Source organism: Manis javanica, chromosome 7, assembly GCF_040802235.1.
Source record: "Manis javanica isolate MJ-LG chromosome 7, MJ_LKY, whole genome shotgun sequence".
NCBI classification, from domain to species: domain Eukaryota; kingdom Metazoa; phylum Chordata; class Mammalia; order Pholidota; family Manidae; genus Manis; species Manis javanica.
Window position 1 is genome coordinate 36,774,669 of NC_133162.1, and position 16,763 is coordinate 36,791,431.

The 16,763-nt window shown below is 32.5% G+C and overlaps 1 protein-coding gene across 3 annotated transcripts in view; it reads right to left on the reverse strand.

The window, feature by feature from the left end:
- The window catches only part of KIF20B (kinesin family member 20B), a 94,791-nt gene that overhangs the window by 68,275 nt on the left and 9,753 nt on the right, over positions 1–16,763 (reverse strand). For all 3 annotated transcript variants that reach the window (XM_073240715.1, XM_037013353.2, XM_037013354.2), the window contains exons 6-17: positions 16,381–16,565; positions 14,649–14,685; positions 13,941–14,165; positions 12,913–13,024; positions 11,893–11,967; positions 11,657–11,803; positions 10,827–10,989; positions 9,980–10,267; positions 4,129–4,268; positions 3,700–3,838; positions 2,562–2,670; positions 1,646–1,698 (exon numbers count right to left, since the gene is read on the reverse strand). In XM_073240715.1, the coding sequence (XP_073096816.1) occupies positions 1,646–1,698; positions 2,562–2,670; positions 3,700–3,838; positions 4,129–4,268; positions 9,980–10,267; positions 10,827–10,989; positions 11,657–11,803; positions 11,893–11,967; positions 12,913–13,024; positions 13,941–14,165; positions 14,649–14,685; positions 16,381–16,565 (1,673 nt within the window). The remainder of the gene's footprint in view (positions 1–1,645; positions 1,699–2,561; positions 2,671–3,699; positions 3,839–4,128; positions 4,269–9,979; positions 10,268–10,826; positions 10,990–11,656; positions 11,804–11,892; positions 11,968–12,912; positions 13,025–13,940; positions 14,166–14,648; positions 14,686–16,380; positions 16,566–16,763) is intronic.

Here is a 16,763-nt window from a genome sequence, read left to right on the forward strand (position 1 = left end):
AAAATAGCAATTTTAAGATAACTAAAATGTAAATGTGATGCAGTTTTAGAATTCCTTCAAATTTTAAGACTAAGAAAAATACCAGCAGCAAAACACTTTGCATTGCATGACCTTACCTTTGTTTAAAAATTAACATGTTTATATAACAAAGGAAAGAGAAGCAATATAGCATACTGGGTAAGTGGACCCTGGAAACACACTGTCTGGCTTTGAATCCTAGCTACTCTACCTTAAAGCTGTGACCCTGAGCAAGTTATTTACATCTCTGTAAAAATAAAAAATAATAACATATATTACAAAGCTGTTGAGATTTAAATGAGTTCATATATGTAAATCACTTAAAAGAGTACATAGCAAGTGTTCTATAAACATAAATATATATGAAGTAAATAAAAGAGCTACCAAACTAACTTGTTGATTTTCACTTTAATTTAGGAGGAAGATTACAGGGTACTCATTTTCTGATTTACATAGTTTAATATAACTGAATTTTTACAACTAGCACCTATTATTTGAATAACTGGAAAAAATAAAGGAAACAATTAGGAATTGTCTAAAGAGTAGCTGTAGAGTCCTCTGCTGAGTACATTATTTTGGTTACTTCTTTAAATATTGAATAATAGATATAAGATCTTGAATTATTTATATCTGATCGTATTTTAAAATATTTAGCTCTTTAGAAGAATAAATATAAGTTAAAATAAGATTCATGCCAGAGAAGGTCAGGAAAAATAGTAAGTTTAGAGGGCTAAATTCATATCACCCCTATGTACATTTGAAGTTTTATATTTATAACTGTATCAATGTCAAATTCATCTACAAACATTTGGAATAATTATCTGATCAAAGGTACAAGGTACCAGAGATCTCAGAACTCTGATCAGCACACTGTTAAGGCAGTATTCCATATTCTGAAAGTCAGTAATTTCAGATAAAATAAACACCATTTAAATATATCTAATTGACACCATACATCTAGTAAAAAAATGACATAGATCTGTATGTGCTGATGTAGAATTCCCTCTTCTGAGGGAAGAAAGCAAGACAGAACTACAATTACTTTTGCAAAACTTTTTAAAGGGTATATATATGTGTGTATGCATTGTCTATATATAGCTGACCCTTGAACAATGCAAGGGTTAGGGACAGTGATCCCTGTGAGCAGCAGAAAATTCACATATAAGTTTTGGCTCCCCAGAAACTTTACTAATAGCCTACTACTGACCAGAAGCCTTACCAATAACATAAAGTCAATTAACATTTTTTTTGTATGTTATATGTATTATATACTATATTCTTACAATAAAGCTAGAGGAAATAATTTTCAATTGTCACAAATCTCCAAAAATTTTTCCATTATATTTAGTGAAAAAATCCATATATAAGTGGACTGTGAAGTTCAAACTCATATTGTTCAAGACTGAACTGTATAAATACATATTTTCTGGAGGACTGAGGAAATTTCCCAATAGCCATCACTGAAAAGAGGTGTAAGGCTGAAGGCTCTTATATTTTTCAATATTTTTTAAATCACATTCCTTTATAACTCTTTAATAATTTTAAAAATAAATGTACACTGTTATAATTCATGCCCCTTCACTTACTTAAGTTTCTTATCAAGACAAAATAAAGTTTAACATATTACCTTATTAGATTTTGCAAGCTCTTGAACCAATGAATTTAACTTAATTTCTGATTCTGAAAAAAATAAGAATATTGAAAATAAACACATAAGCATCTAAAAAAATACACCATTGAATAATCACGAAACATGAGCTACTATAGCAGATAACTTTTAACTAGTGTTAACATTCAGGAAGAAGGATTTTGACAGCACTCAGCTACTAATTCTACCACCAGAGGGTGTAATGCTTCTGAAAAAGCCACTTTTGACACTCAGGGGAAAAATGAATAATGTATACTAAATAGTAAAAATTTTTCTGGTATAACTTCAGAGAAGAAAAGGAGCTAGTACCCTTCTAATCCACTCCATAATGTAGATGCACCACCTACCTGCTATTCTCTACCCATTTCATCTCATACAGAAAAGAGCAGAGTATTTCTTCCAACTCTCTTAAGCACAAATGGGACGATACACATGTGTACATATACATATATATGTAATGCTCTTGGAGCCAGAATGAAGCACCAATCTAACAGATTTCTCAAGACCACTCCACAGGAATCACTCTGTCCCAAACTTGCAAGCCCAGGGCAGAATCTACTACACTAGGTGAGTTCATACAGAATACAGAACAAAATTTATAGCTTTACAATTTCCTATGAGACTGCTTAATTTGCTGATAAAAGCTAATACTTAACTTGGTTTGTTCGGTTTTATTTTTGAGAAATCCATTTCCTAAAAATACTAGTTTAAAAATAAATGAAGGCAAAAAAATACTTACAAAAAAAATAGTAAATTACTAAAAAGCCATAAAAATGATACCTAGATCAAAGAATTTTATGGTCACTATGATAAATAAGCTGCATAAATCTTATGCTCACCAACTGTATTTTTATGCATTTATAATATCTAATTATAGGTAAATATGTCTACTTACCATTTTCTCTCTTTTTTAACTCTTCCTGGGTTTTGATTAATTCTTCTTTGGTTTTAGCTAATTCAGCTTTAACTTGATCAAACTTTATTTCTAAATAAGCCATAGCTTCCTGGGGGTCAGCAAGAGATGCAATATATAAGTGAGCAATTTCAGCCTGTTTCTTAATATCAGTGGCATCATCTTGAAGAGAATCAATAATATCTTCAATTCCTACATAATTATGTGCTTCCTAAAAATAGCAAAAACTACATGCCTAATATTAACAGTGGCTTTCACACTCATATGGTGGTACCATCTCATTTAGACAGTTTAAAAAACACAAAGCAAAAAAAATTCACAACTTGAAAATTTTTTAAATAAATGATATAGAAAGTATGGTGTTCCATTACACATTTTCTATTTTATGAAAATGAGACATATTTCCACATTTTTAAAAAAGTCATAAACTATGATAAGTCATTACAGAACAATTATGATTATCAAGCTCAAGTATGCTTTCAGTTATATAATGTGTCTTAAAAGGCAAGCAAGAGGAAACAAACCTCCATTTTCACAACTCAGACCAAGAACCAAACCATGTCTGAAAGCAAGAACCTGAACATCACCATCCTCAGCTGAGTAATTAAAATACAAAAAACAAGCAGTAACCCCAAAAAGACATGATCAACTTCAGCTTTAGTGGAAGCAGCAGAAAAAGATGTTTCCTCACCAGCAGGGAATGGTCAGTCACCTAGCAAGAGCAATCCTTTTTTATATATAAATATTTTTATCTTAATTAGAGCAGGAAGTAAATAACCCTTTAGGTCCCTTATACCATTAAAATTATTTAGTAAGTTTAAGATAAATCTGACAGGGCTATCCCATAACCGGACAAAAAGGAATCTGTCTGCCTATAATCAATATGACTCAAGTAACACCAAAGTAAGATATAAATACAACAGAGATACACATTTTTCAAGTCCAATAGCTATATTTAAACTACCTGTGCTTACATTCCTAACAAAGCATGCTTAATTATAATAAAGATACACAGTAAGTTTTTTTTTAATTCTAAAGCATATTAATGTTTCTCATCACTGATGGGTACACTAAATCCTGGTACCAGACACCTCAGAGTTTAATACTTCAGTTAACCTACTTCGGTTTCAACATTCACGGCATGATCTTCCCTTGCTGGTTCTTCCTGAGTGTTCCATTTACCAACCAAATCCTTGAAGATAGCCAAACGACATTCAGCATTTTCTTCTAATCTCTCTCGTTCCTCACGAAGAGTTTCCCTTCATAACAAATTAATCCCATTAGGAAACAGAAAAAGCACTACTTTGTGTTTTTGTTGTAAATTTCTAAGATTAAACACATTACAAATTAAAAGCAGATTTTAATAATCATTCAAGTAATTCAGAATCACCACAGAGATTAGAAACGGCTATTATCAAGCCTGTATTCTGAAAAAGAGGTCAGCAAATTCAAAGGCCACCTAGTATAAAATAAGTAAACAAGTTTAAAAAAATAAAACAAGTAAATAAAATACTCAATTTTTTCCCAGGACATGAAAGAAGTAACTTACTTAAAATCAGCTTCCCTTTGAGCCAAATATTGAGTAAACTCCTGTGTAACCTCTTCACGAATTTTAAATTCCAATGTTAACTTTCCTTTTCTTTCATTTATCAGTTTTTCTTTCAAATCTTCTATTAAATCCAACAGTTTCTAGAACATATAAAATTAAAATTCTAATAAAAGAGTAAACATATCAAGAAAAATACTGTCCAAATGTTCAAAAGTAAAACTCCTTTCATTAAGTTGATTATAATTATGCATCCTTTTAAAACTGATAATATTCTCACTGAAAATTATGTATTTGCAGAAATTCATCAAACTGAAAAATCAGGTGAGACTCTACATTTTAGAAACAGACTTACAGAAAATAAAATGTCTTGCTGTCTAACTACACTAAGAAATCAAGAAAGAAAAATTTAAGCACCTATTTATCCAACAGGAACTACTTTGGGGAGTTCATATTTGATTTCATGCAATCCACACAATCTTCTGCGACCTTGGTAGTGGCACCCACATTTCTTAGGAGGGGAAAGTAGGGACCAAGGGATGTGGTAAATGTTTAAGGTTGAGTTTTAAATTACTCTGTCAAAAATCTAAAGCCTAAGTACACAAAATACTTACTAAGAACCCCCAAACACTTAACAAAATGACAGAGATGTTACATTAACTTACTGAGAACTTTTATAACTACCCAATATGAACAACTTTGTAGCTTTTGAAAATACATACATAATCATGTAATATGGACAATGAATAAATAAAGCAATTAACACTTGACATGGTTAGTATAGATTTGTAATAAAATAAGTTCAAGTATTAAGGTAACAGCCTGGTATCCTTTTTAAAGGTTTCTGATGAAAGTTTCTCAACAATAATTAAACCAGTAGAGTCTCTTAAAGTGACAGATCCTTCAATCTCTCAGTTTAATATTTGAAAATATTTCTAAGATATGCTGACTTTGAATTCTACTTTGAGGAAGTTATACTGAAGAAATAATTATATAACAGGACACAGTGTTTTCACTGTAAGAATGGTTATTACAGTGTTGTTATTTGGTGGTAGTGGTTATATTTAAATAAAGAAAAAAAGCCCTAATTCAATAGTCAAACATTAAGAGATTTGTTCAATTATAATACTATCATAAACTACTATAATGAATAATGATTTATAGTAATAATACATACTTTTCAGTTTATTGTTAAATGAAAAAAATTAAATTACAAAACAGTAATGTGTAGTGAAATTCATTAAAATAGGAGATCTTTATATTTAATTTTTTTCCCTCTTTTCCTTTTCCCAGATTTCACTATGATTATATAATACTTTTATAACTTTAAACCACCACACACTCACCCACTGTTTAAAATAAAAAGTAACAACTAAAGAAGAGCTGTGGGAGACTTGGGAGAAATCTTCATGAATATGTTTAAAGTCCTCAAACAATTACTTTATCATTGTTAGCATCTGATAAAGTTCTTGCTGAAAAAAGTCTAGTTGGTTATTCTCGCTAAATGAATTTTAAGTATAAATATGAAATTTTATTTCATAATGATTTTTAATACTCCTTATTCTCCAATTAAAATGCTAAAATAAAGTATGCAAAGCTTATCATTTTTGTTTTTAAAAGTCAAATATTAGAAAAAACATTGATGAAATTTTTTAAATACCTAGTCAATATTATAAGAAGATATACATTTACACATGCAATCCATTACAAACTGCAGCATTATTTTTCCCTAGCAAATTCAGGAACTTTACTAACATTTCAAATTTGACATTATATATAAACTTCAGCTTTAAGAAGACCAGTACAAAACAAAATAAGATGATTAATAGCCCCATCTGTTACTGAGGGAAGTACTATATTAGAGACCCAAGGTAAACAAGGTCCAATCACACAGAAACCAAATAAGCTGGGACAAGTAGCATATGAAGCCTTCATTCTTCCAAACAATACAGGTACAATGATGACTTTCAGAGACACTTAAGTAAATTACTAAAATTAGAGTATTTAACCCAATACATCATCAATCTGTTTAGACTTTTATCATTCTTTTTATCAAAAAAATAATATGATATACAGCACCATCTGTGAGCACAGGGTTACTAGTGTTCCTAGAACATCAGTAAGAAGGCTCCATGAGGCTCCCCTCATGGCCAGTTAATGCAGGCATGATCTAAGTTTCAGGATAAATACAACTTATATATATGTGTGAAATGTATTTGGACAGGGGCTAAAAGAACCACTGTTGATCTTACTAATTTACCATAAATTTTATAAGATGAACAAGCAATTTCTGTCTTTGAAGAAATAAAATAATTGGTACTAGGTAGATATTTTGAACACTTGTACTTAACACTGCAAAGTAAAAGTCTGGTAGAGTATGCTAAAATCACTGGGTGAAAGGATACTGTGGAATAAATATTCACATGGTCTCAAAATATCATCCCACAGATATGCTTTACAAGAGAGATCTGAAAACACAACACCTTAACCAGTGAGTAGAAACTTTTAACACACCAAGAATGGAGAAATCAGACATCATGTTTCCTGAGGTGATACAATGGGAAATTCACAAATTTACCTAATGGGCTTGCTTAAAGTGTTAAACCTGAATTATGAGGGAGCTCACTGTGAAGTGGCAGGGAAAAAGATGGCACTGTGAGAAGCAAGGCAGAAACCTCCTCCCAAAATCACATAAAACACAAAAATACAGCAAATACAACTAATCCTGAAAAAGAGACCTGAAGATTAGAGAACAGTCCGCCTAAATCTGGGGAAGAGAAGACCTCACAGAAAAGGGTAAATTGGCAAAGTCGCAATCCGACAGGACCCAAGCCCTCTCCACACCCCAGTCCACAGGTTGACGGAAAGAGGAGTGGACCAGGGAGGGAATAGAAGCCAAGGGCCCCTAAACACCTGGCCCTGGAGATCTGTTCCAGGAGCACAAACCCACATTACATGGTGCTCTGGAGATTGGTGAGGCTGGAAAGCAAAGATGGGCAGAACACTTGGAGAGGCTGAGATTCTAGCCACTTGTGGAAAACAGGTATGCACTACCGGCCCCCTGGGACAAAAGAAAGGTGGGCAATTTGAGGGACTTCCCGGCAGCAAGAGGAGTATTAAAGGGGGAAAGATTACACAGAGCTCTCTGCTCAGGACAAAGGGCAGGCGGACAAAACCTTCCCAGCATGCTCACCCCAGCAGGTTGGGAACTCTCACCGGCTTCAGATGCTCCATCCCCAGCTGGCAATACAGCACTGAGTCCCCCAGCTATAGTATGCAGCCTGCTGCTCCTTCTTCCCAGTAGGTGCCAGTCCCACTCACCTGCCACCCCTGCCATCACACCAGGCCTGCTGAAGGGTGGCCCCACCCATGGAAGCTACAGGAGCATAGCACAGTGACTCCTTCCTGTGTGCACAGCCCACTTGACCTAGCAGTGGAGACAGGCGATACAGCTGCAATGGCAGGAAACCCTCCCTGCCAAGCTCCTTCCTTCCAACAAGCACTGGTTCACTCGCCTGTTGACCCCCACCACTGCTGCAGGCACACGGCAGCTCCAGAGTATTCCCCCTGCCCACTCAATCAGCTGATGCCCCAAAAAGCTTACTACAAGCAATGCAGAAAGGTACCACAACCATTGCTCTTCAGCAGCTGGGGCTCCCGCACAGGGAATTGAGCTTCTGGGCACTAGAGGTCGCCGCCTACACAAGGCTATTATTCCATAGGAAACACTAAAAAAAAATGAAGCGTCAAAGGAATTTGGTCCAAACAAAATAACAAGAAAAAACACTAGAAAGAGGACTCAGTGAAACTGAAATTGCCAATCTTCCTGATAGATTTCAAAATAAAAGTTGTACACATACTCACAGAGCTACAGAAAAATATTCAAGATCTCAGGCAGGGCTTCACAAAGAGACAGAAACTTTGAAAAATAGATTATCTGAAATGAAACATACAATGGAGGGATTTAAAAGTAGATTAAATGATATAGAGAAGAATGAAATGGAAATTAGAGGCCAGTAAAACAAAGAAGCTGAGGAACAGAGAGAAAGAAGAATCTCTAGGAATAAAAGAATATTGAAAGAACTGTGTGGCCAATCCAAACGGAACAATATTTGTATTACAGGGGTACCAGAAAAGAGAGACAAAGGGATAGAAAGTCTCTTTGAGGAAGTAATTGTTGAAAACTTCCCCAATCTGGGGAAGGCAATAGTCACTCAGGTCATGGAAGTGCAGAGATCTCCCAACACAGGGAACCCTAGGAAGACAGCACCAAGACATACAATAATTAAAATGGCAAAGATCAAGGACAAGGAGAAAGTACTGAAAGCAGCCTGAGAGGGAAAAAATATCACTTATAAAGGAAACCCCATCAGGCTATCAGCAGACTTCTCAGCAGAAACCTTACAGGCCAGAAGGGAGTAGCATGATATATTTAATGTAATGACACAGAAGGGCCTCCAACAAAGACTACTCTACCTGGTAAAATAGCAGTGGATATAAAGACACTGAGATGGGACTAGTGGTTATGAAAGGGGAGGGGATGGAGATGGTGGGAGGGGAGGGAGAAAAGGATTAAGGGGCACTATAATTCACAAACACAATATAGGTAGGTCAAAGGGAGGGCAGTACAGCCCAGAAAACACAATGACTCATCACATCTTACTATGCTGACAGTGACCACAATAGAGGGGATGAGGACTTGATAATACTGTGTTGTTTATATGAAACCATCATAAGATTGTATATCAATGATACTTTAATAAAATTTTTTTTTAAAGTTAGCTCACCGAAGAAAAAAATACTGAATTATGAGGAAATAATCAGACAAATCCAGATTGAGGATATTCTCTACAACTAGCTTCAACTTTCCAAAAATATCTACGCTAGATTATAGCTAACCAAAGAAACATGACAATCAAAATCAATGTGTTAACTCTGGCTGTCTATCAAAAACAAACAAAGTGGCTATAAAGGACAGACTGGAACTACTGGCAAAACCTCAACATAGACAGTATAACAGATGGTATTATTGTATCAACGTTATATTGCTTAGGTATGAAAAACATCTTGTGATCTAGAAGAAAATGTCCTTGTTCTTTTTAAATATAAGCTGAAGCATTATGTCTACATTGTGTTTTCAAATGGTACAGGCAAAAAAAAGTATATTTACATACTCAGAAAAAGAATTAAAGTAAATATGGTAAAATGTCAACAAGGCATATCCAGATGAAGTGTGAATGAATGTTAATTGTCCTAGTTTTTCTATATGTTAAAATTTTTCAAAATACAAAGTTGAAATATAAAAGATTTCATGTACTGTTGAGAAAGGTGGAAGTGAGAGAGCCTTAAGAACTGTTAAGCCCTGATCATCTACACCTGCCCTCTTACAGCACTAAATTATGTTTTCTACCTTTATCTTGCATCTACCTACCACTTCAGCATTTTATTTAAAAAAATAAAAATAAAAAATACGGGAGAAATGTGGGATTCACATATAAATCAAGTATAAAAATCAAATGAATAATCACATCTGACTTGATTGTTTATAGTTCATGATGTGTGATCAAAACCAAAAGTTTCTGTGATATGACTGCCCTTGCACTGTTCACCATGTAAGAACTTGTTCACCATGTAAGAACTTGTTCATTATGCTTCAGAAGATTGGAGACTGTTGAGAGTTAGGCTTGGGGTTGATTAATGAATGTGCATTAAGTCCCCTATACAGAATTTTATTGTTGTTAACAACCATTTGATCAATAAATATGAGAGATGCCCTCTCAAAAAAAAAAACTGTTAACCCTAACTTCAGAATACTAATAAGTCAAGCTTAGAAATATGAGTTGTTAATACATACTTTCTTCTCCTCATGGCTAATGAAAGCCTTATCTTCCTCTAATGTTTTATCTAGATCTTCATCAGTAGGTTCAGTTTCCACATTTTGGTTTTCTTCAGCTTTTTCTATATCCTCAACCAAATCTTCATTTTCCACCAGATCTTCTAGACCACTTTCCCATGAAATCATGGACCTTTTTACATTTAGTATTGTATTATCTGAACTACTGTCTAGTGATACATCTTGAGAAGATCTGACAGGTCCAAATGATTTCTCTTGAGAGGAATTTAATGCATCTGGAACACAAACCTGTTAAAATATCCAATGTGACTTTTAAAGCAGAAAAGGCAAGAGCTGTCCACTAAAAAACAGTTTTGTAAATTTAAGACAATTTGTGTTAAAAAAAAAAAAAACCTACACAAACCAACAAAGAATAAGGAACTAGCATCCTTAAATTAACATTCCAATAAGAAAAAAGCTAATTACACATGTATAGTACAAGTAAATTTACTTTACTGAGCTAAATTCTTAGTACTACTCCTAGCAGGGGTCTTCCCCATGAACTAGACAGATGCCACTAGATGAACCAGACAAATGGCAGAGCAGACAATTAATTCTAAGGATACTCATAATTTATAATGGGTGTTCACTATTAACACTCATTACTGTGTCATTTTAATCCTAGCAGAGGTAACTTTCAATCTTTTCCCATGTCCTCCTACTTAGACAAATATCTACATTTTTAATTTTCAATTATTTCCTAGGTCTACATTTATAAGTGCAAAATGTATTTACCTACTCCAAAAAAAAATCACTAATATTCTAATAAGAGGCTCAATAAATTCTGCATAAGTTTCAATATATTTACTTTTTGTGCAATGGCTGAGAACTTCAACACACTGAGTGTTTCATCATAGGCAAAACAACACTGGCTGATGTTGACAATCATACATATTTTCCCTTTACCATTAAAAAAACTTTGAAAATAGTGGGTCAGTTTACTTTCTCGGAAAGGCACATGCTGTTGAAACCTATGGAAAAAGATTTTTAAAAATTTTAAGTTAAAACAAATCTCATGAAGTCAGGATACTAATAAATTTTACAAAGAAATAATTAATCTCACAATCACAGACTTAAATTCTAGGTTAGTGATTAGTTCCACCTGTAATTGTCATTTTCTATTTATTTATGTTGCTTTAATTACTATATGCTATTACTACTACTAACAATAATCCAGTAGGCAAAATGTTAGTAAGGAAACCACATTGAATTGGGTTGTATTCTCTAATGCAGAGCAATTATACAACATGTAATGAAACACCTTAATTAGATGAAGGCAGATTTATGATTTACTCAGCCTAAAATGCTAATTAATGCAGAAATCTATCACATCTAAAGAACACAATTCATTAGTAGGAATAAAGTGGTTTTAAATGCTAAAGCAGTATCACAAGAAGTTTATTATCTAAAGTCTGCTGGTATATATTTGCTATGAAAAATACTGTGTTATACTTAATGAGTCACTGGCATCAACTAACTTTTTATTTTAATCCAATATCTAAGTATTTTCCTTGTAATCCATATGTAGTCATTAGATAATGAGCAGGTTAAGAACAAAAAAGAACTTTCTAAATAAAACTAGCCAAGTTGAAAGTTCAAGTATCTTAATATGCTATTAACACTTTTAGCAACACTTACTTTGACTTTTCACTGTTCTTCAAAACATTAATACATTTTCCAAGAGTCAATAAAGAAGTGTTGATGTTCCCCGTCTCTCTTAACCTCTCACCTTCGTTTTGTGTCTTCATGCTTCGTTCTGAACCAGCAAGATCACATAAAGACAATCTGAATTAACCAAAAAAAAAAGGGCTTTAAAAGTTCTTTAAAACAAAACAATTCAAAATTAATTACAACTTAAAGAATGTTCAACTTACTCACTGACTCTAATTACACGAGGCATTTCAGAATCTTCTTCAATCTGTAATATTCTAATAGTGAATATGCTATGACTGAAAGAAATACACAAAATCAAATGTTATCATTTTATTTCTGCATTCTAAATAGTAAGCAAACATCTAAATCAACACTTACTTATATCCTAATGCTAGTTATAGTTCCAACAACGCGTTTTCCAACTAGCTGCAAGATACTTAAATCCAGTGTTCTACATCATCTACCTACCTCACTGCCTTAAACCAACTACAGTATCTTTCACTAAATGCCAAATACCTCAAGTCAACTCCTCTTAGCATTCCAACTTCTATTAATGGAATCATTTATTAAAAAGTTTCAATTTGCTTATAAAGAACACATTATTTGTTAAAATGGTATTATGTACTGGTAAAATTCTTTGAATAAAGATATTATTTTTTAATTGGTGTTATATACAGGTAATCTTTGAATAAATAACTAAAGCAAAACATCTGGCCTAAATATAGGTTTATGTGGATCATGTATTATCCTCATGCCATACTGAGTATAGGAAACAGGGCTCTTTACCCCTTAAAAAAAAAAATCTGTTTTAAATATCTCACTGCTTAAATGTATTTTTTCTTGCTCTCATCCTCCAATCCCTTACATGAAAAATATCTTCCCTTAACCCCTTGATTTTTTAGCCTAACTCAGTATGCATATAGTGTCTGTGTTCATCGGGTGAGAAAGACACAGAGAAACGTCCATCATTGTAGGCAAATCTTAAAATACCAAGCTTAGATATCCACATAAAGAGTAAACATATCTCAGAGACTGTGAAAAACTAGTAAATCTTATGTTAGAACAAGAAATAGTCCTGATAATCTTATGTGCTTAGTGCTCTTCAGTTTACAGAATATTTCTATGTCTGTGAATTCACTTAACCTATCAGAGAACCCACTGTCCACTTTAATCTTAGATTAGTTGTATTTAAATTAACATAGAATACCCCAGGTGCTTCCAGCTTAGGCCACAGAGCTTACCTTCTGCTAGAAGCATTGTTCAGTTTTGTGAAGGCAACACTCTGGTGTTTTATTCCTAGTTTTAAAAGTCTATATGCTTCTTTGGAATCAGATACATGAATCCATTGTAGATCTTTAAAAATAAAGAGGACACATATCAGTTTTTAAACACACAGCATTTGTTGTACAATGTAATTTTTTTGAATATTTGTAATCTCTTTTCCCGAAGACATATAACAAAATTTTTCTTTCAATATCATGCCCTAGGTGGAGTCAACTCAATTATTCCATGTTCCACTAAAAAAGAAGTACACAAAAGAGGAAATTATGATTTTCCAGTATTTAAGTTATACAAACACACAAAGTAAATGTTCTTCAACAGTCAGCCAAAGGGAAAATTAAAAATAGTAAGATTCCTTAGAATTAGACATGTGGGGATTGGGGGGAGACAAAACACAATACAAATTAAGCCTAAAATTACCTAGCTCTAAGACATTGCAATTCATTACTGAATCATAAAATAAAATTGAGTCATATTCATCATTTTATAAAAATGAATAGAATATAGAAAACATCAAAGTGCATCCTTTGTAGTAGGGAGAGTAAAATTAAACTTTCGAATTGTAAATATATATGCACATACATACATACATATGCAGGCACCAGGTCATGATGTTACTAATATGTATGTATTTCTGTGAATAGGGTGTAAAATGGATGAAAAAACACCACCATGGGGGGAAAAAAAACATTCCCATAGCTCCAAAAACCTGTTTTAAATATCTCAGTGGACACTGTTAAAATGCAGAATGATGTATCAACACACAGAGCTTTTCCTATCCCCCTAAATCTAACAAATGATACTCAAACTCAATACTATAATAGACCCCTCTATATTCAGGTTTAATTAACATACCAAAACATACTTCCTATCTTGATGTTAGTAATTAGCATAAAAGTTTTCAATTACTAGCTCACTCTCCAATAGTTACAATAAAACTTAGAAAGAAACTTCAGAGCAATACAATAAAAAATACTCAGTAGTATACCTTTTATAAAAGAATAGCCTTTTACATCTTGGGAAAGGCGTAGCATCTTTCTCTTTTGGAATTTAGATGATACAGGAACAAACAAGTCATATATGCACTCATTGTAAATCTCAAAGAAAGAAACCCACACAGAAAATTTTATATTAACAGTATTCAAACTAGCTCGTTCACAATCTTGCATGGATTCTTCAAACTCTGGGTTATTCAAAGAGCTTGTTAAACTTCCTGCAAGAAATAAAAAAGGATTAATTATGAAATTAAGCAACTGACTAAAAATGATACACCAGGACAGGTCAAGACTCCTTGGACTTGAAAAACTAAGTAAGTATCCTTAATATTCTGACCAGCCCTTTAAACACTTTTTGGACCAAAGCAATGTAAATACTATTTGCATTAATCAAAGTATGGCTCTTATCTTTTTTCTTTTTGAAAATATACTAATGAATCAAATTGAAATTAAATGTAAAGGACAAAGAAAAATCAGAATCTCTCTTGAATTCAGCATGAAAGTTATAAACAGTAAAAGGAATACCTGTGTTATTAAATCCAAATAAAACTTTAGAGTGACTGCCATTTCATATAGTTATGTGCCATTTCCCAAACAATACTAAGTCATTAAAGAAATTAAATAACTAGGATTCAAAAATTAAAAGCTTTTCAATATATCTCATGTAATCAACATTTTAAAGGCAAGAAAGGAAAACTTACCATAAAGAGTATCATAACTATCATGATGAGTAACAACCTAAAAAAGAAGGATTTTTTTAAGTTAAAAATCATTCTTTAGTTAAGATTTATTACCTTGTGTGTGTATATATATATATAAATTACCCATCTAAATAAGTCACCAAACCACAACTTTTCATCTACTCAATTCAATAACTTCTTTAATTTTTTCCTCATTATATAATAATTCTCATAATAGAAAATTTAGGGAACTACAGAAGAATATTGAAAAGACTATTATCACATATAATCCATGCCACTTAGAGGCAATTAATAACAGTATTTCAATATATTCCCTTCTACTCTTTCCCCACACTTACTACATTATAAGCTTTATCTTTCTATAATTAACAATTATTTGTAAACACTTGGTGGCTGCACAACTGAACAGATGTGAAGTGAATTATTCTCTTATTCCTGAACATGTAGATTTACAAAGTTTTGTCAGTAAAAATAACACTAATATAAAAAAATCCTACAATAAACACCTTAATATATTATCTCTTCTTCTGCATTCTAATTATTTCCTTAGTATATATACCTAAATCTGTACTGGTAGGTAGAAAAATAGGAAACTCAGTTCTCACTCTTAATACAGTATTGTCAAATTGCTTTCTAGAAACACATTTTACAATGTATGAAAGTGTGTGTCTCATTTTTGAAGTTTTTAAATAATTTCATAGGCAAAATAACATTTTAACTGGACACCTTGTTAGAGAAACCTTTTCATTATTAATTAGTATTAATTCTTTCCTCTAAGAATTATCTATGCAATTATCCATTAATCTCTGTAATTTTTGTTAAAATACTATTTTACTTCCAGAGACCATAATCATGGAATCTGAACTTTCAACTACACTGAGTAACTTTTTATTATGTTGAAACCTGATTTCTAAATGTCTTAAAAAAAAACAAAGTATCATCAATATTTGGAAAATATCTATAAAAAGTGTTAATAGTTTTAACAATCTTGAATAGGATAAATGTCTGAAAGTACAAAAATCTAGAAGCAACAGGAGGAATAAATAGACAAGTATAACTTCATAAAAATTTGTTTCATGAAAAAATAATTTAAAAAAAGAAAAAATATGTAAATACATAATCAACAGATAACACACATGAATTAAGGTAGTAAGAGACTTAATATGTATTAAATAAAAGAGCAAGTTACAGAATGTATGTACAGTAAAATCTCATTTTTGTTTCTTAAAAAGACTATATCCTACATACAAAGATATGAAATACATGCAGATACATATATGACTGCTTATATGTGTAGGCAGACCTATTTAGAAAGCTCCATACATAGATTTTATATAGAAAAAAAAAAAGATCAAAAAGTATACTTCCCAATCTGTTAATGGTGGTTTCTCTTTGGAAATGGAATTACAATTTTTCACATTCCCATGTTTTAAATTTTTTGTCTACATACTACTTTTACAATTAAAAAAAAATCTTTAACCATTATATAGAAAGCACAATGTTATTTCTACAATAACCAAAAAAGATTTCAGAACCATTTACATTTGCACTGTTTAGGCAGTTTTGCTATTTGTTCAATAGAAAATAAGAAGAGATGTCAAACTTTAAATATTTTTCTCAAAAAGAACTACAACGATCACCACAAAACATCCCAATTTAGGCTGAAACAAACTAAAGAGCTTATAAAAGGTCATTACTTGTATAAATTTTACATACTAAAATACTTCCACACCTCTTTAATCTGCCGAAGCAATGCACTTTTGCTAGCAACTTCTCCTTTCTCTTCGCCTGGTGATAACCGTAAGTATTCTCTGGATCTATGTGGTTTAAGGTTCATCTTCGTATATAGTCTTTCCTGAAGACTATTAAATAATACACTCAAAGTTCGAGGCAGAATGCCTACATTTTCTTCGGTACCTGTGAAAAGAATTTTTGTTTTATACTCTCTCAGAGTATTAGGAAAGCAGAAACATTCCTGGCCTACCAAGACTCCTCTTATGCCACCAACAGGCAACAGTAAACAGCGGAGACAAAAGTAAGAGAAGTTGAAGAATTACTCAGTTTTCCATGACTGTGGTCTTCATTGTATAACCCATATTTTATCAACTATTATTC